Genomic DNA, 17,122 nt, shown 5'->3' on the forward strand with positions numbered 1-17,122 from the left:
ATTTTTTATTATGTCTATTTGATTCTTCTCTCTTTTCTTCTTTATTAGTCTTGCTAGTGGTCTATCAAGTTTGTTGATCTTTTCAAAAAACCAGCTCCTGGACTCATTGATAAGTGTTTTTTGTGTCTCTATCTCTTTCAGTTCTGAACTTATCTTAGTTATTTCTTGCCTTCTGCTAGCTTTTGAAGGTGTTTGCTCTTGCTTCTCTAGTTCTTTTAACTGTGATGTTAGGGTGTCAATTTTAGATCTTCCCTGCTTTCTCATGTAGGCATTTAGTGCTATAAATTTCCCTCTACACACAGCTCTAAATATGTCCCAAAGATTCTGGTATGCTGTATCTTTGTTCTCATTGGTTTCAAAGAACATCTTTATTTTTGCCTTCATTTCATTATTTACCCAGTAGTCATTCAGGAGCAAGTTGTTCAGTTTCCATGTAGTTGAGTGGTTTTGAGTGAGTTTCTTTTTATTATTATTATTATTATTATTATTATTATTATACTTTAAGTTCTAGGGTACATGTGCATAACGTGCAGGTTTGTTACATATGTATACTTGTGCCATGTTGCTGTGCTGCACCCATCAACTCATCAGCACCCATCAACTCGTCATTTACATCAAGTATAACTCCCAATGCAATCCCTCCTTCCTCCCCCCTCCCCATGATAGTGTGTGATGTTCCCCTTCCCAAGTCCAAGTGATCTCATTGTTCAGTTCCCACCTATGAGTGAGAACATGTGGTGTTTGGTTTTCTGTTCTTGCGATAGTTTGCTGAGAATGATGGTTCCAGCTGCATCCATGTCCCTACAAAGGACACAAACTCATCCTTTTTTATGGCTGTATAGTATTCCATGGTGTATATGTGCCACATTTTCTTAATCCAGTCTGTCACTGATGGACATTTGGGTTGATTCCAAGTCTTTGCTATTGTGAATAGTGTTGAGTGAGTTTCTTAATCCTGAGTTCTACTTTGATTGCACTGTGGTCTTAGAGACAAGTTTGTTACAATTTCTGTTCTTTTACATTTGCTGAGGAGTGCTTTACTTCCAGCTATGTGGTCCATTTTGGAGTAAGTGCGATGTGGTGCTGAGAAGAATGTATATTGTGTTGATTTGGGGTGGAGAGTTCTGCAGACGTCTATTAGGTCCACTTGGTGCAGAGCCGAGTTCAAGTCCTGGATATCTTTGTTAACTTTCTGTCTCGTTGATCTAATGTTGATAGTGAGGTGTTAAAGTCTCCCATTACCATTGTGTGGGAGTCTAAGTATCTTTGTAAGTTTCTAAGGACTTGCTTTATGAATCTGGGTGCTCTCGTATTGGGTGCATATATATCTAGGATAGTTAGCTGTTCTTTCTGAATTGACCTTTTTCCCAAGATGACCAAATAGAAACAGGTCCCATTTACAGCTCCCAGCATGAGTGACGCAGAAGATGGGTGTTTTCTGCATTGCCAAATGAGGTACTGGGTTAATCTCCTGGGGCTTGTTGGACAGTGGGTGCAGCCCACGGAGTGTGAGCCAAAGCAGGGTGGGGCATCACCTCACCCGGGAAGTGCAAGGGATTTGGGAATTCCCTTTCCTAGCCAAGGGAAGACGTGACAGACAGTACCTGGAAAATCGGTACACTCCCACCCTAATACTGCACTTTTCCAACAGTCTTAGCAAATGACACACCACGAGATTATATCCCGCACCTGGCTCAGAGTGTCCCACACCTACGGAGCGTCACTCACTGCTAGCACAGCAGTCTGAGATCAAACTGCAAAGTGGCAGCGAAGCTGGGGGAGGGTTGTCTGTCATTGCTGGGGCTTGAGTAGGTAAACAAAGCGGCCCAGAAGCTTGAACTTGGTGGAGCCCACCACAGCTCAAGGAGGCCTGCCTGCCTCTGTAGACTCCATCTCTAGGGGCAGGGCATAGCTGAACAAAAGGCAGCAGAAACTTCTGCAGACTTAAATTTCCCTGTCTGACAGCTTTGAAGACAGTAGTGGTTCTCCCAGCACAGAGTTTGACATCTGAGAACAGACAGACTGCCTCCTCAGGTGGGTCCCTGACCCCTGAGTAGCCTAACTGGGAGACATCCCCCACTAGGGGCAGAATGACACCTCATACAGCCGGGTGCTCCTCTAAAATGAAGCTTCCAGAGAAAGTATCAGGCAGCAACATTTGCCGTTCTGCAATATTTGCTGTTCTGCAGCCTCCGCTGGTGATACCCAGGCAAACAGGGTCTGGAGTGGACTTCCAGCAAACTCCAACAGACCTGCAGCTGAGGGGCCTGACTATTAGAAGGAAAACTAACAAACAGAAAGGACATCCACACCAAAACCCCATCTGTACGTCACCATCATCACAGACCAAAAGTGGATAAAATCACAAAGATGGGGAGAAACCAGAGCAGAAAAGCTGAAAATTCTAAAAATCAGAGTGCCTCTTCTCCTCCAGAGGAATGCAGCTCCTCACCAGCAACAGAACAAAGCTGGACAGAGAATGACTTTGATGAGCTGACAAAAGTAGGCTTCAGACGATCAGTAATAACAAACTTCTCCAAACTAAAGGAGAATGTTTGAATCCATCGCAAAGAAGCTAAAAACCTTGAGAAAAGGTTAGATGAATGGCTAACTACAATAAACAGTACAGTGAAGACCTGAAATAACCTGATGGAGCTGAAAACCATGGCACAAGAACTACATGACACATGCACAAGCTTCAGTAGCCAATACATTCAAGTGGAAGAAAGGGTATCAGTGACTGAAAATCAAATAAATTAAATGAAGTTAGAAAAGAAGTTTAGAGAATAAAGAGTAAAAAGAAATGAATAAAGCCTCCAAGAAATGTGGGACTATGGGAAAAGACCAAATCTATGTCTGATTGGTGTACCTGAAAGTGACGGGGAGAATAGAGCCAAGTTGGAAAACACTCTCCAGGATGTTATCCAGGAGAACTTCTCCAACCTAGCAAGGCAGACCAACATTCAAATTCAGGAAATACAGAGAATGCCGCAAAGATACTCCTTGAGAAGAGCAACTCCAAGACACATAATTGTCAGATTTGCCAAAGCTGAAATGAAGGAAAAAATGTTAAGGGGAGCCAGAAAGAAAGGTCGGGTCACCCACAAAGGAAAGCCCATCAGACTAACAGCGGATCTCTCGGCAGAAACTCTATAAGCAAGAAGAGAGTGGGGTCCAATATTCCACATTCTTAAACAAAAGAATTTTCAACCCAGAATCTCATATCCAACCAAACTAAGCTTCATGAGTGAAGAAGAAATAAAATCCTTTACAGATAAGCAAATGCAGAGAGATTTTGTCACCACCAGGCCTGTCTTACAAGAGCTCCTGAAGGAAGCACTACACATGGAAAGGAAGAACCAGTACCAGCCACTGCAAAAGCACGCCAAATTGTAAAGACCATCAACACTAGAAAGAAACTGCATCAACTAATGAGCAAAATAAGCAGCTAATATCATAATGACAGGATCAAATTCACACATAATAATATTAACCTTAAATGTAAATGGGCTAAATGCTCCAATTAAAAGACACAGACTGGCAAATTGGATAAACTCAAGACTCATAAGTGTGCTGTATTCAGTAGACCCATCTCACAGGCAGAGACACACATAGGCTCAAAATAAAGGGATGGAGGAAGATCTACCAAGCAAATGGAAAACAAAAAATAGCAGCAGTTGCAAACCTAGTCTCTGATAAAATAGACTTTAAACCAACAAACATCAAACGAAACAAAGGTTTATCTAATTTTTATAACTAAAATCAACAAAACATGTATATGTGATGCCTGATAGTAACAAAGAGGAGTAATGAGTCGGTGTGGTTTACGGCAATTATAGCATTGTTTCCTGTTTTCAGCAGTTCCTGGATTTGCCAAAATCAAATCTTCTTTTATTCAAATGTTCCAAATGCACCTGAAATGAGTTCACTCAGGTTTATTCAGCAGAAATCTCAAAATTACAGAAATAAGTTCTTTTCCCTCCTTCCTGGCTCACAATCCCTCTTTCTTGAGGAAAATAATTGCTACACCAGTAATCTCGTTAGTTATTGTTCTACAGTGTCTACAGTTTATTACAATCACTTTTCCACCTGTTTTTAGCAGTACGATGTGACATCTGTAAAATCTATCTCCTTCCACTCTTGGTGAAAACATGCTGTAGAATTAAAGCAAAATTATGCTGTCCCCTGAGCCCCTTATATCTTGAACAGCTCTCCAGTGTTTCTTCTTCCCAATTTGGGGAAGGGAAGTTCTCTTCTATCTTGATTGAATATGACATTATATGCATATTGCAAAATTACCTGTCCCAGATATTTGTGCATCCTTTATTTCTGTGGCTATATTCGAAACAGAATCTTCCTTGTCACTTGTAGCCTGAATGGAATTTGAAACAAAATAATCAATACATAAAGTATAGTTCATAGACTATACAGTTACTAGTTCAAAATATAAATGAGAGTTTAATTACCTTCAAGGTTGGTTGTTTCTGAGAAGACACTAAAAAGCAAAAGGGACACATAATCACTCATATGTACATAAGATAATGTTATTCATACATTCATGAGGTGTTAGCATCAAGCTGTATCCTCCTGCCTGTATTAGTGTAGGATTTGATGTTTTCTACTTTAGAAATACACTGAAGAAAAGGAATACAGGCTTCACGAAATATACCCTTACAATTTCAAACATGGTATGATTAGTCATATGTCTAAAACTAAAATAAAACCGTGTCTATATCAATATGGATATGCCGAGTGATGAGGAGAAATGTGATGTAAAATCAGAGCAGCAATTCATACACCTGAGAAACAATGTCAAAGCAGGTGGTACATGATCCTGCATGTCTTTCAGGCAAGAAAGCAGAAGGATTTACACCATTATACTACAAACATTCATCATGCTCTTTAACTTGCCTGATAACTGAGAACTTACACAATTAGAATGACACTTTAGTTGAATGGACATTTCACGTCTTTTAAGTTGGAAGTGTCCTAAATTGATCAGCTTGGATATATGTTTCTGGAATCTGAGTAAATAATATTCATTATTTCTCACACCCATGTGGTGTAATAATTCCCCTAAGTTTCTTGTATTCTCTAGTTTAGCCTTCCAAACATTTCTTCATCCACTCATGGCAACAAAGTATAATATATAAACCTCAATAAAGAACATAATCAATTATTAATTTTGACATACTTCTACTAAATAAAACTCCTACAAGCATTGGATAGCAGCAAGCTTTTCCATTCAGAAATCACGCCAACATTCATTGAAAATGACCATTTTAAGGGTCAGTTGATGAATTCAACATTACTTTTGTTTCTAAAATAGTCTTGCTAGGAGTATCATGCTCTTCTCTAAAGAAAATTCATTAAATAGCGATTTTATCCAAGAGTTACCTCTTTGATCAAAGAAGCAAAGGTATTCATATTCAAGCATATCTCATTTTTATAACTAAAATCAATGAAACATGTAAGTCTGATGCCTAATAGTAACAAAGGGGAGTAACTAGTCATTGTGGTTTATCCTAATTCTAGCATTCTTTCCTGCATCCCGTAGTTCCAGGAGCTGTGAAATCAAATCTCCTTTCTGCAAATATGCTACATGCATCTGAAGTGAATTCACTCAGCTTTCCTCAGCAGAAATCCCAAAATTACATAAATAACTTCTTCTTTTCCCTCCTTCCTGCCTCACAGTCCCTCTTCCTTGGGGAAACTAATTGCTACATCAGTGGTCTCGTTACTTCTCGTTCTAGTGTCCGCGAGTTATTACGATCAATTTTCTGTCTGTCTTTAACAGTACGGTGTGATGTCTGTAAAATCTATACTTCATTTCTTTCTCCTTCCACCCTTGGTGAAAATATGCTGCAGAATTAAAGCAAAATTATCTGTCCCCTGAGTCCCTTATGTCTTGCCCTGCTCTCCAATGTTGCTTCTTCCCAGTTTCAATGTGTGGAAGTCTATAATCTTATTGTGAAGATCATGTCCAAGACCAACAGCATCGGTGTCACCCGAGAACTTATTACATATGAAGAATCTCAGGTCTGCTGAATCAGAATGTGCAGCTTGGACGAGTCTCCTGTTGATTTATTTGGGGAAGAGACGCTCTTTTCTATCTGGACTGAACATGACATTAAATGTGTTTTGCAGAATTACCTGTCCCAGATTGTTGTCCATCCTTTATTTCTGTGGCTATATTTGAAACAGAATCTTTCTCGTCACTCGTAACCTGAACGGAATTTGAAATAAAATAATCAATAAATAAAGTATGTTTCATAGACTCTGCATTTACTAGTTCAAAATATAAATGAAAATTTAATTACCTTCAAGACTGGTTGTTTCCGAGAAGACACTGAAAAACAAAAGGGATACATAATCACTCGTATGTAAATATGATAAATTATCCATACATTCATGCAGTGTTAGCATCAAGCCGTATCCTCCTGCCTGCATTGGTGTAGGCTTTGATGTTTGCTACTTTGTGTCTGGGGACTGGAACATGACAGAAATACACTGACAAAAGGGAACACAGGCTTCATGAAATATACCCTTACAATTGCAAACATGGTATGATTTGTCATTTGTCTAAAACTAAAATAAAACCATGTCAATATCGATGTGGATATGCCGAGTGATGAGGACAAATGTGACCTAAATCAGTGGAGCAACTCATACACCTGAGAATCAATGTCAAAGCAGGTGGTACACGATCCCTCATGTCTTTCATGCAGGAAATCAGAAGGATTTACATAATTATACTACAAACATTCATCACGCTCTTCAACTCGTCCGATAACTAGGAAAGTACACAATTACAATGACACTTCACATCTCTTCAGTGGAAGTGTCCTAAATTGATCAGCTTGGATATATGTTTCCTGAAATTAGTAGATAATACTCGTTTTTTCTCACACCCATGTGGTGTAATAATTTGCCTGAGTTTCTTGTATCTGCTAGTTTAGCCTTCCGAAAATTTCTTCATCCACTCATGGCAACAAAGGATAATATATTAGCCTCAATAAAAATATCATCAATTATCAATTTTGACATACTTCTACAAAGTAAAACTGAAACAAGCATTAGATATTAGTAAGTTTTACATTCAGAAATCACTCTAATATTCATTGAAAATGACCATTTTAGGAGTTAATTAGAATTCAACATAATTTTTGTTTCTAAAATAGTCTTCTTAAGAGTATCATACTATTCTCTAAAGAAGTTTCATTAAATAGCTATTTTATCCAAGAGTTAGCTCCTTGAACAAGGAAGGCAATGTATTCATACTCAAGTTTATCTCATTTTTTATAACTAAAATCAACAAAACATGTATCTCTGATGCCTAATAGTAACAAAGAGGAGTAATGAGTCACTATGGTTTATCCCAATTCTAGCACTGTTTCCTGCTTCCTGTAGTTCACGGATCAGCCAAAATCAAATATTCTTTTACGCAAATATTCCAAATGCATCTGAAATGAGTTCACTCAGGTTTCCTCAGCAGAAAACCCAAAATTACATAAATACCTTCTTCTTTTCCATCCTTCCTGCCTCACAATCCCTCTTCTTCGAGGAAAATAATTGATACATCAGTGGTCACATTAGTTCTCATTTTACAGTGTTTATGGAGTTATTAGGATCAGTTTTCCCTCTGTTTATAAGAATACGATATGATGCCTATAATATCTAATACTTCAGCTCATTCTCCTTCTCCTCTTGATGGAAACATGCTGTAAAATTAAAGCAAAATTATGCTGTTCCCTGAGCCTGGTATGTGTCGAACTGCTCTCCAATGGTTCTTCTTTCCAATTTCAATGTAGAGAAGTCTATAATCTTACTATTCAGATCATGGCCAACGACCAGCAGCATCAGGGTCACCTGAGAACTCACTACAAATGAAGAATCTCAGACGTGTTGAATCAGAACATGCAGCTTAGATGAACTCCTCACTGATTTATTCTGGGAAGGGAAGTTCTCTTCTACCTTGATTGAACATGACATTAGATGTGTTTTGCAAAATTACCTGTCCCAGATGTTGGTCCCTCCTCTATTTCTGTGGCTATATTCGAAACAGAATCATTCTTTTCACTTGTAGCCTGAATGGGATTTGAAACACAATAATCAATACATAAAGTAGGTTTCATAGACTATACAGTTAATAGTTCAACATATAAATGAGAGTTTAATTACCTTCAAGGCTGGTTGTTTCTCAGAAGACACTGAAAAGCAAAAGGGATACATAATCAATCATATGTAAATATGATAATGTTATCCATATATTCATGCATGGATAGCATATTAGCATCAAGTTGTATCCTCCTGCCTGTATTAGTGTAGGCTTTGATATTTTCTACTTTGTGTATGGAGACTGGAACATGACAGAAATACACTGAAGAAAATAGGAATACAGGCTTCAAGAAATATACACTGACAATTTCAAACATGATATGACTTATCATATGTCTAAAACTAAAATAAAACCATGTCAATATCAACGTGGATATGCTGAGTGATAAGGACAAATGTGATCTAAAATCAGAGAGCAACTCATACACATGGGAATCAATGTCAAAGCAGGTGGTACACATGCACCTGCAGGTCTTTCAATGCAGGATATCAGAATGATTTAGATTATACTGCAAACATTCATCATGCTCTTTAACTTGCTCGATAACTGAGAAGGTACACAATTATAGTGACACTTCATGTGAAGGTACACTTCACGTCTCTTCAGTGGAAATGTCCTAACTTGTTCAGCTTGGATATATGTTTGGTCAGTCCTAGTAGATAATACTCATTATTTCTCAGATCCACATAGTGTAATAATTTGTCAACATTTCTTGTATTCTCTAGTTTAGCCTTCCAAAAGTTTCTTCATTTACTCCTGGCAACAAAGTATAGTACACGAATCTCAATGAAAAATATCATCAATTATCAATTTTGACATACATATCCAAAATTAAACTGCTACAAGCATTAGATATTAATAAGCTTTTAATTCAGAAATCACTCCAAAATTCATTAACAATGACCATTTTAGGAGTCAATTAATGAATTCAACATTATTTTTCCTTTCAAAATAGTCTTGTTTGGAGAATCATGATGATCTCCAAAGAATCTTCATTTAATAGCCATTTTATTCAAAAGTGAGCTTTTTGAACAATGAAGCCAATGTGTTCATATTCATCTTTTTTATAACTGAAATCAACAAAACACGTTTCTCTGATGCCCAATAGTAACAAAGAGGTGTAATGAGTCAGTGTGGTTTCTCCCAAATCTCTCATTGTTTCCTGCTTCCAATAGTTTCTGGAGCAGCCACAATCAAATCTTCTTTTATGCAAATATTCCAAATGCATCTGAAGTGAGTTCACTCAGATTTCCTTAGCAGAAACACCAAAATTACATAAATAACATCTTCTTTTTCCTTCTTCCTGCCTCACAATCCCTCTTCCTTGAGGAAAATAATTGCTACATCTGTGGTATCATTAGCTGTCCTTCTACAGTGTGTATGGGTTATTACAATCACTTCTTCCCTCTGCTTTTCGCAATACGGTTTGACGTCTATAATATTTATTACTTCATCTCTTTCTTATTCCCCTCTTGATGAAAACATGCTGTAGAATTAAAGCAAAATTAAGTTGTCCCCTCAGCCCATTATGTCTTGAACTGCTCTCCAATAGTACTTCTTCCCAATTTCAATATAGGGAAGTCTATAATCTTGCTACTCAGATCATGGCCAAGCATCAGCAGCAACTGAAGCACCCGAGTACTTATTTCAAGTGCACAATCTCAGAAGTGCTGAATTGGAATGTGCAGCTTCAATGGGCCACCCCCCCACTAATTTATTCGGGGAAGAGACATTCTCTTCTATCTTGAGTGAACATGACATCGAACATGTATTGCTAAATTACCTGTCCCAGATTTTTGCCCATCCTTTATTTCTGTGGCGATATTCAAAATAGAATCATTCTGGTCACTTGTAACCTAAATGGTATTTGAAACAAAATTATCAATACATGAAGTATGTTTAATAGGCTGTACAAATATAATAGTTCAAAATATAAATGAGAGTTTAGTTACCTTACAGGCTGGTTGTTTCTCAGAAGACACTGAAAAGCAAAAGGGATACACAGTCAATCGTATGTAAATATGATAATATAATCCATACACTCATCCTGTGTTAGCTTCAGGCTGTATCCTCCTGCCTGTAATAGTGTAGGCTTTGATGTTTTATACTTTGTTTCTTGGGACTAAATGTGAAGGAAATACACTGAAGAAAATAGGAATACAGGCTTCAAGAAATATACTCTGACAATTTCAAACGTGATATGACTTGTCGTATGTCTAAAACTAAAATAAAACCATGTCAATATCAATGTGGATATGCTGAATGATGAGGATAAATGTGATCTAAAATCAGAGAGCAACTCATACACATGGGAATCAATGTCAAAGCAGGTGGTACATGTGCCCGCATGTCTTTCATGCAAGATATCAGAATGATTTAGACCATTTTACTGCAAACATTCATCATGCTCTTTAACTTGATTGATAACTGAGAAGGTACACAATTACAATGACACTTTAGTTGAATGTACACTTCACGTCTCTTCAGTGGAAATGTCCTAACTTAATCAGCTTGGATATATGTTTGATGAATTCTAGTATGTAATATTCATTATTTCTCACACCCATATGGTGTAATAATGTGCCTACATCTCTTGTATCTTCTAGTTTAGCTTCTGAAAGTTTCTTCATCCACTCATGACAACAAGGTATAATAAATAAACCTCATCAAAAAGTATAATAAATTACCAAATTTAACATACTTATACAAAATAAAGTTGCTACAAGCATTAGATATGAATAAACTTTTACATTTGGAAATCACTCCAATATTCACTGAAAATAAACATTTGGGAGTCAAGTAATGAATTCAACATTATTTTCATTTCTAAAATAGTCTGGTTGAAGTCTCATGTTATTCTCTAGAGAATTTTTATTAAATAGCTATTTTATCCAATAGTTAGCTTCTTGAAAAACAAAGCCAATGTATGCATATTCACGTTTATCTCATTTGAATAACTAATATCAACAAAACATATACCTCTGACGCCCAGTAGTAACAAGGAGGAGTAATGAGTCACTGTGGTTTATCCCAATTCCATCATTCTTTCCTGCTTCCAGTAGTTCCTGGAGCAGCCAAAATCAAATCATCCTTTACGCAAATATTCTAAATGCATCTGAAGTGAGTCCACTTAATCTTAGAGTCATAATTTAAAAAATCATTTTCTTTATACTCATGAAGGCTCCTGATATTTTTACATATCCTGGATTCAGCAGTTTGGCCTTCTCCCTGTCTCTTCATCCACTTTCGCCAAAACATACACATCAATGAAATAATGTGTAGATTTTCATAGATTCCTATGAAAATAAACTAAGCAAAGTTTCTAAATCACTAGAGACTTCTTTTCTTATAAATAACCAACCAATATGACATAATGCATATATATATATATATATGTCATGATTGCCATGATTATTGGCAGTTATCCATTCAATACTCTAAAAATGTATTCTTTGATTCCTTTTTTCTAAATCTAGTTTTATGTGATATACTATAGGGGTCTCTCAGGTTCTTTTATGAAATAACTACTCAGCAAACACAGCTTCCTAAAAAGAAACAAACAAACAAAAAAAACACATTTTTTCTAGATTAAGCTGCATCCCAATATGCTAACTGATGTGAATGAAGCACATATCATTGATATGCAAAACTTCTACGGAGAAGAAATGAGACCCTGTGGGTCACCCTCATCCTTCTAACTTCTGCTTTCAATTAAGTGACTTCCCACCAGTCTCCTCATCAGAAACCTCCATTCTACCTAGCTAGCTGCTTTCTTTGTTTACTCCTGCCCAATTTGACATACACTCCTTTTCATTCATAAATCTAATGTCCATATTGGTGGACTTCATTCTTTGACCTCCACATTCGTTTCTTCATTATTCTCACCACTACTGCATTGTGACATCTGTACAATCCCATACTGACACACGGGAAGGTAAGATTTTACTTTATTAAAATGTTAAATGTGTCAGACACTTGACTAACATGTAATAAATTCCTTTTTCACAAAAGCAGTCCCATGACCTCCTCTCTTCCATAGACACTCTTGTTTCACAGCTGTTCTTCACTCACATTGGTTTATCTATCACCTCTCATTTTGTTTCTATGTTTTCACTTCATATTATGAGTTATTATCATAGGCTCAGGAGCCTATCTTACCTATTTTCCTCTCCAGGAGACAGTACTGAGCAGTAAATTAGAATCTTTCAAGATATGAACACTTTTATGTACACAACACTTTGTAGAGTTATTTTATGTTTAACTACCCATAATGCCACTATGTCTATGCTTTCCAGAGAAACAAGCTCTGAAATTTTACTGAATATAAACTATTCAAAAACTTCTTTAACTACAATGACACTGTCTCTCCTCGATGCACCAAAATCTTCAGAAATAACAAGTGAAGACTTGAAAACATGTCAGTAATTGACATGAAAAATGAAGTGTTGACATAATTTTTTGAAGGTATAAATAACACAAGCTGAGATCCTTACTAGATTCAAGAAGAGCAAAGTACATTAGATGGGAAATAAATATGGAACAGGAATATTTTCATTTGTAATGAAAATTATTCTATTTACAGTTTTCAGGAGGGAAAAAAAATACACACACACACACACATTCACACACAAAAAACAGAGCAATACACTTTTACAGGGTGTTTCTTCATTAAAAGCCTGTCATTTGACATCCGAGAACACTCTATAGGGATCAACAAAGGGGTTCTAAATTGTGACCTGAGTAGTTTAGAGTTTAACATTCATGAAGGGGAACCAAGAGGACAAGTAACACTTTGTTGGCCATTTCTACTCCTTACTGTCATTCTCTGAAAAGCACACACTGAATTTTCTCAGGGTTATGACATGTCAAAAAGACATGCTTTAAGGGGGAAACAGGTGCAATCAGCACAGCCATGGGAGAGATACAGTTATGCTTGTTAGGATTTCCATTACTTCTGCTTCATTTCTAACATAGTACAAATCAATAAAAGCAACCACGTAAGCACATCTATGTTGGTATGTCATCATATTTAAGTCCACATGATATCAGCATGAAGAGAGCATAATGTGCTGTAGTCATCACATGGCATATCATGAGATCATACAATAAATCAAGAAATATGTCACTGGGTCAATGTATGTAGATCTGAAATATATATCACTGATTTTACAAAGACCAAGTTGCAGTCATTATGTGCACTGCCTGAACTTTTCTACAAGTTTTTAATACACAAAATCAAGTTCTACATGTTATCTATGAACGTGCACACATGTGGTAAGAGGTCTTTAAAGTGCATTTGGGTGATTTCTTTTTTTTTTTTTTTTTTAATTTAAATCAAGCTCTTGGTTACATGTCGGCAGTAAGTTTTAGTAGTATAAAAAACCCTAAGACCATAACAGCTCAGAATCACCGTCTTAAAAGACTGCGTCTACCAAAGAGTCAGCAAGGCATGACTACTTACTTTCTTCATTTTTAAAACTCAGAGGTACCCCATGCACACTCCCAAATAAAACTACACAAGTTCCTTAGTTTAATTAGATCCCATTTGTCAATTTTGGCTTTTGCTGCCATTGCTTTTGGTGTGTTAGTCATGAAGTCTTTGCCCATGCCAATGTCCTGAATGGTATCGCCCAGGTTTTCTTCTAGGGTTATTATGGTTTTAGGTCTTTCTTAAAAGTTTAAGTCTTTAATTTGTCTTGAGTTAATTTTTGTACAAGGTGTAAGGAAGGGGTCCAGTTTCAGTTTCCTGCATAAGGCTAGCCAGTTTTTCCAACACCACTTATTAAACAGGCAATCTTTTCCCTTGCTTGTTTTTTGTCAGGTTTGTCAAAGATCAGATGGTTGTAAATGTATGGTGTTATTTCTGAGACCTCTGTTCTGTTCCATTGGTCTTTATATCTGTTTTGGTACCCATACCACGCTGTTTTCATTACTATAGCCTTGTAGTATAGTTTTCTGTTAGGTAGCGTGATGCCTCTAGTTCTGTTCTTTTTGCTTAGGATTGTCTTGGCTATATGGGCTCTTTTTTGATTCCATATGAAATTTCCAGTAGTTTTTTCTAATTCTGTGAAGAAAGTCAATGGTAGTCTATAGCATTGAACCTATAAATTACTTTGGGCAGTGTGGCCATTTTCATAATATTGATTCTTCCTATCCATGAGCATGGAATATTTTTCCATCTGTTTGTGTCCTCTCTTACATCCTTGAGCAGTGGTTTGTAGTTCTCCTTGAAGTGGTCTTTCACATCCCTTGTGAGTTGTATTCTTAGGTATTTTATTCTCTTTGTAGTAATTATGAATGGGAGTTCACTCATGATTTGGCTGTTCATCTTTTATTGGTGTATAAGAACGCTTGTGATTTTTGCACACTGATTTTGTATCCTGAGAATTTGCTGATGTTGCCTATCAGCTGAAGCAGATTTGGGGCTGAGATGATTTGGTTTTCTAAATATACAATCATGTCATCTGCAAACAGAGACAATTTGACTTCCTTCTTTCCTATTTGAATGCCCTTTATTTTTTCCTCTTGCCTGATTACCTTAGCCAGAACTTCCAATACTATGATCAGAGTGAACAGGCAACCTACAAAACAGGAGAAAATGTTTGCAATCTCTCCATCTGACAAAAGGCTAATATCCAGAATCTAAAAGGAACTTAAACAAATTTACCAGAAAAGAACAAACAACCTCTTCAAAAAGTGGGTGAAGGACATGCTCAAAAGTAGACATTTATTCAGCCAGTAAACATATGGGAAAAAAAAGCTCCTCATCACTGATCATTAGAGAAATGCAAATCAAAACCACAATGAGATACCGGATCATGCCAGTTAGAATGGCAATCATTAAAAAGTCAGGAGACAACAGATGCTGGAGAGGATGTGGAGAAATAGGAACACTTTTACATTGTTGATGGGAGTGTCAATTATTTCAACCATTGTGGAAGACAGTGTGGTGATTCTTCAAGGATCTAGAACCAGAAATACCATTTGACCTAGCAATCCCATTACTGAGTATATACCCCAAAGATTAACCATTCAACTATAAAGACACATGCACACGTATGTCTATTGCAGCACTATTCATAATGGAACCAATTCGAATGCCCATCAGTGATAAACTGGATAAAGAAAATATGGCATATACACATCATGGAATACTATGCAGCCATAAAAAAGGATGAGTTCATGTCCTTTGCAAGGACATGGATGAAGCCTGAAAAACCATCATTCTCAGCAAACACACACAGGAAAAGAAAACCAAATGCTGCATTTTCTTACTCATAAGTGGAGTTGAACAATGAGAACACATGGACACAGGGAGGGGATCATCACACACCAGGGCCTCTCAGGGATGTAGGATCCTAGGGGAGGGACAGCACTCGTAGAAATACCTGATGTAGCTGACAGGTTGATGGGTACAGTAAACTACCATGGCACATGTATACCTATGTAACAAACCTGCATGTTCTTCACATGTATCCCAGAATTTAAAGTATAATACAAAACAAACAAACCAACATTAATTCAGATTGTTGGTTACCAGTAGGCAATGAATTGTAGTAGTATAAAAGATTCTAAGGCCAAAACTGCTCCGAATCAGTGCTTTAAAACCCTGTATCTACCAAAGAGTCACCAAAAAATGATTAGTGACTTTATTCATTTTCCAAAATCAGAATCATTTTCCAAAACAGCTCTGAATCACTGCTTTGAAACCATGTATCTACCAAAGAGTCACCAAAAAATGATTAATGACTTCATTCATTTTCCAGAATCAGAGGTATCACACATACCCAAACTCACAAACGAAAGCACACAAGCACATACACGTGCAGAAATTCAAGCTGCTAATCAGAGCATGTGATTGGGTGAAGATTCAAAGATTCTCAATGTGACAATACCAACATAAAAGAGTTTAAGTTCTAACACAATTGTGATGTCAGCAGGTATAGCTTTTCTCTAGGTAAAGAACAGTATAGGAAACCAGAAATTGAAGCACTGAAAAATATTTAGTTTCAAAATTCACCTCCTTGAACCCCTAACATGCATACAAATTCCACATTGGGATCTTTATCACAACCTAAAAGGCAAAGCATCTGAGCTAGAGCTTACATTTTTAAAATTTCGTTTTCTTATTCTTGTAACTATCATTTTATAAGCATAAACACTAACAAGAGCATCAGCATCATTTAGATCAAATCCTTCTATCTTATTGGGGTAAAAGAAGAATCAGAAGACTACGATCATTTCCAATATATTCATGTCCTTCTTTCCAGACGAAATTTATATTGGCAAATTTACCTTTTCCTGGAGGTGGTGAATCCTTCCTTCTTATGGCTACTTTTGAACTGGGATCTGCTTCTTTTGGGGTAAGCTGAATGGGTTTTACAACATAATGATTAATATATAATGTATATATATCACAAGGCATTTTGTTAATTAAAGATGAAAATATATTTGTTTACCGTGGATAAAGGAGGTCGCTCAGAAGATCCTACAAAGCAAAAGGGGCACATAATTAAGTACGTGTAAATATGACACAGCCCACCATCCACTATGTAGTGTTTGTAACCAGCTGAAATCTTCATGCTTGGTCTTGAAACTGTTACCTATTAGGCTCTGGGTTGCTTTTGCTATTGTTTTGGTTAGCATACAGACATGACAGGAATATATGGAAATCATAATATAGGTTTCATAAAACATGTAGTCCAGATTTCAAGAGAGAGATTAGATTTCACATGACTACAACTAACACAGAAAAGTACTTCTACCAATGTGATCCTGTTAACTGAAGCCAAAAAACGTGATGTCAAATGAAAGGACCAAATAGGACCCCAGAAGGATAAATGTCAAAGCCCATGGTAGAACACTATGGTGTACCCTGAAGAAATCACCCAAGAACCTTTTATAGTATAACACAATAGTTCTCCTGTTCTTCATTTTGTCCTCTAACTTAAAAACTATCAATTTCATTAAAATGTATCATTCACTTCTGCTTGCAGGATGTAT

The 17,122-nt window shown here is 36.7% G+C and overlaps 1 protein-coding gene across 1 annotated transcript in view; it reads right to left on the minus strand.

Moving 5' to 3' along the window:
* LOC101000208 (ankyrin repeat domain-containing protein 36C-like) overlaps nucleotides 1-17,122 on the minus strand; it is a 133,416-nt gene that overhangs the window by 60,351 nt on the left and 55,943 nt on the right. Inside the window, exons 8-12 of the mRNA XM_031655343.1 lie at nucleotides 8,015-8,087; nucleotides 6,321-6,349; nucleotides 6,154-6,226; nucleotides 4,467-4,495; nucleotides 4,300-4,372 (exon numbers count right to left, since the gene is read on the minus strand). Coding sequence (XP_031511203.1) covers nucleotides 4,300-4,372; nucleotides 4,467-4,495; nucleotides 6,154-6,226; nucleotides 6,321-6,349; nucleotides 8,015-8,087 — 277 coding nt within the window. The remainder of the gene's footprint in view (nucleotides 1-4,299; nucleotides 4,373-4,466; nucleotides 4,496-6,153; nucleotides 6,227-6,320; nucleotides 6,350-8,014; nucleotides 8,088-17,122) is intronic.

This window comes from Papio anubis, chromosome 14, assembly GCF_008728515.1.
Source record: "Papio anubis isolate 15944 chromosome 14, Panubis1.0, whole genome shotgun sequence".
NCBI classification, from domain to species: Eukaryota; Metazoa; Chordata; class Mammalia; order Primates; family Cercopithecidae; genus Papio; species Papio anubis.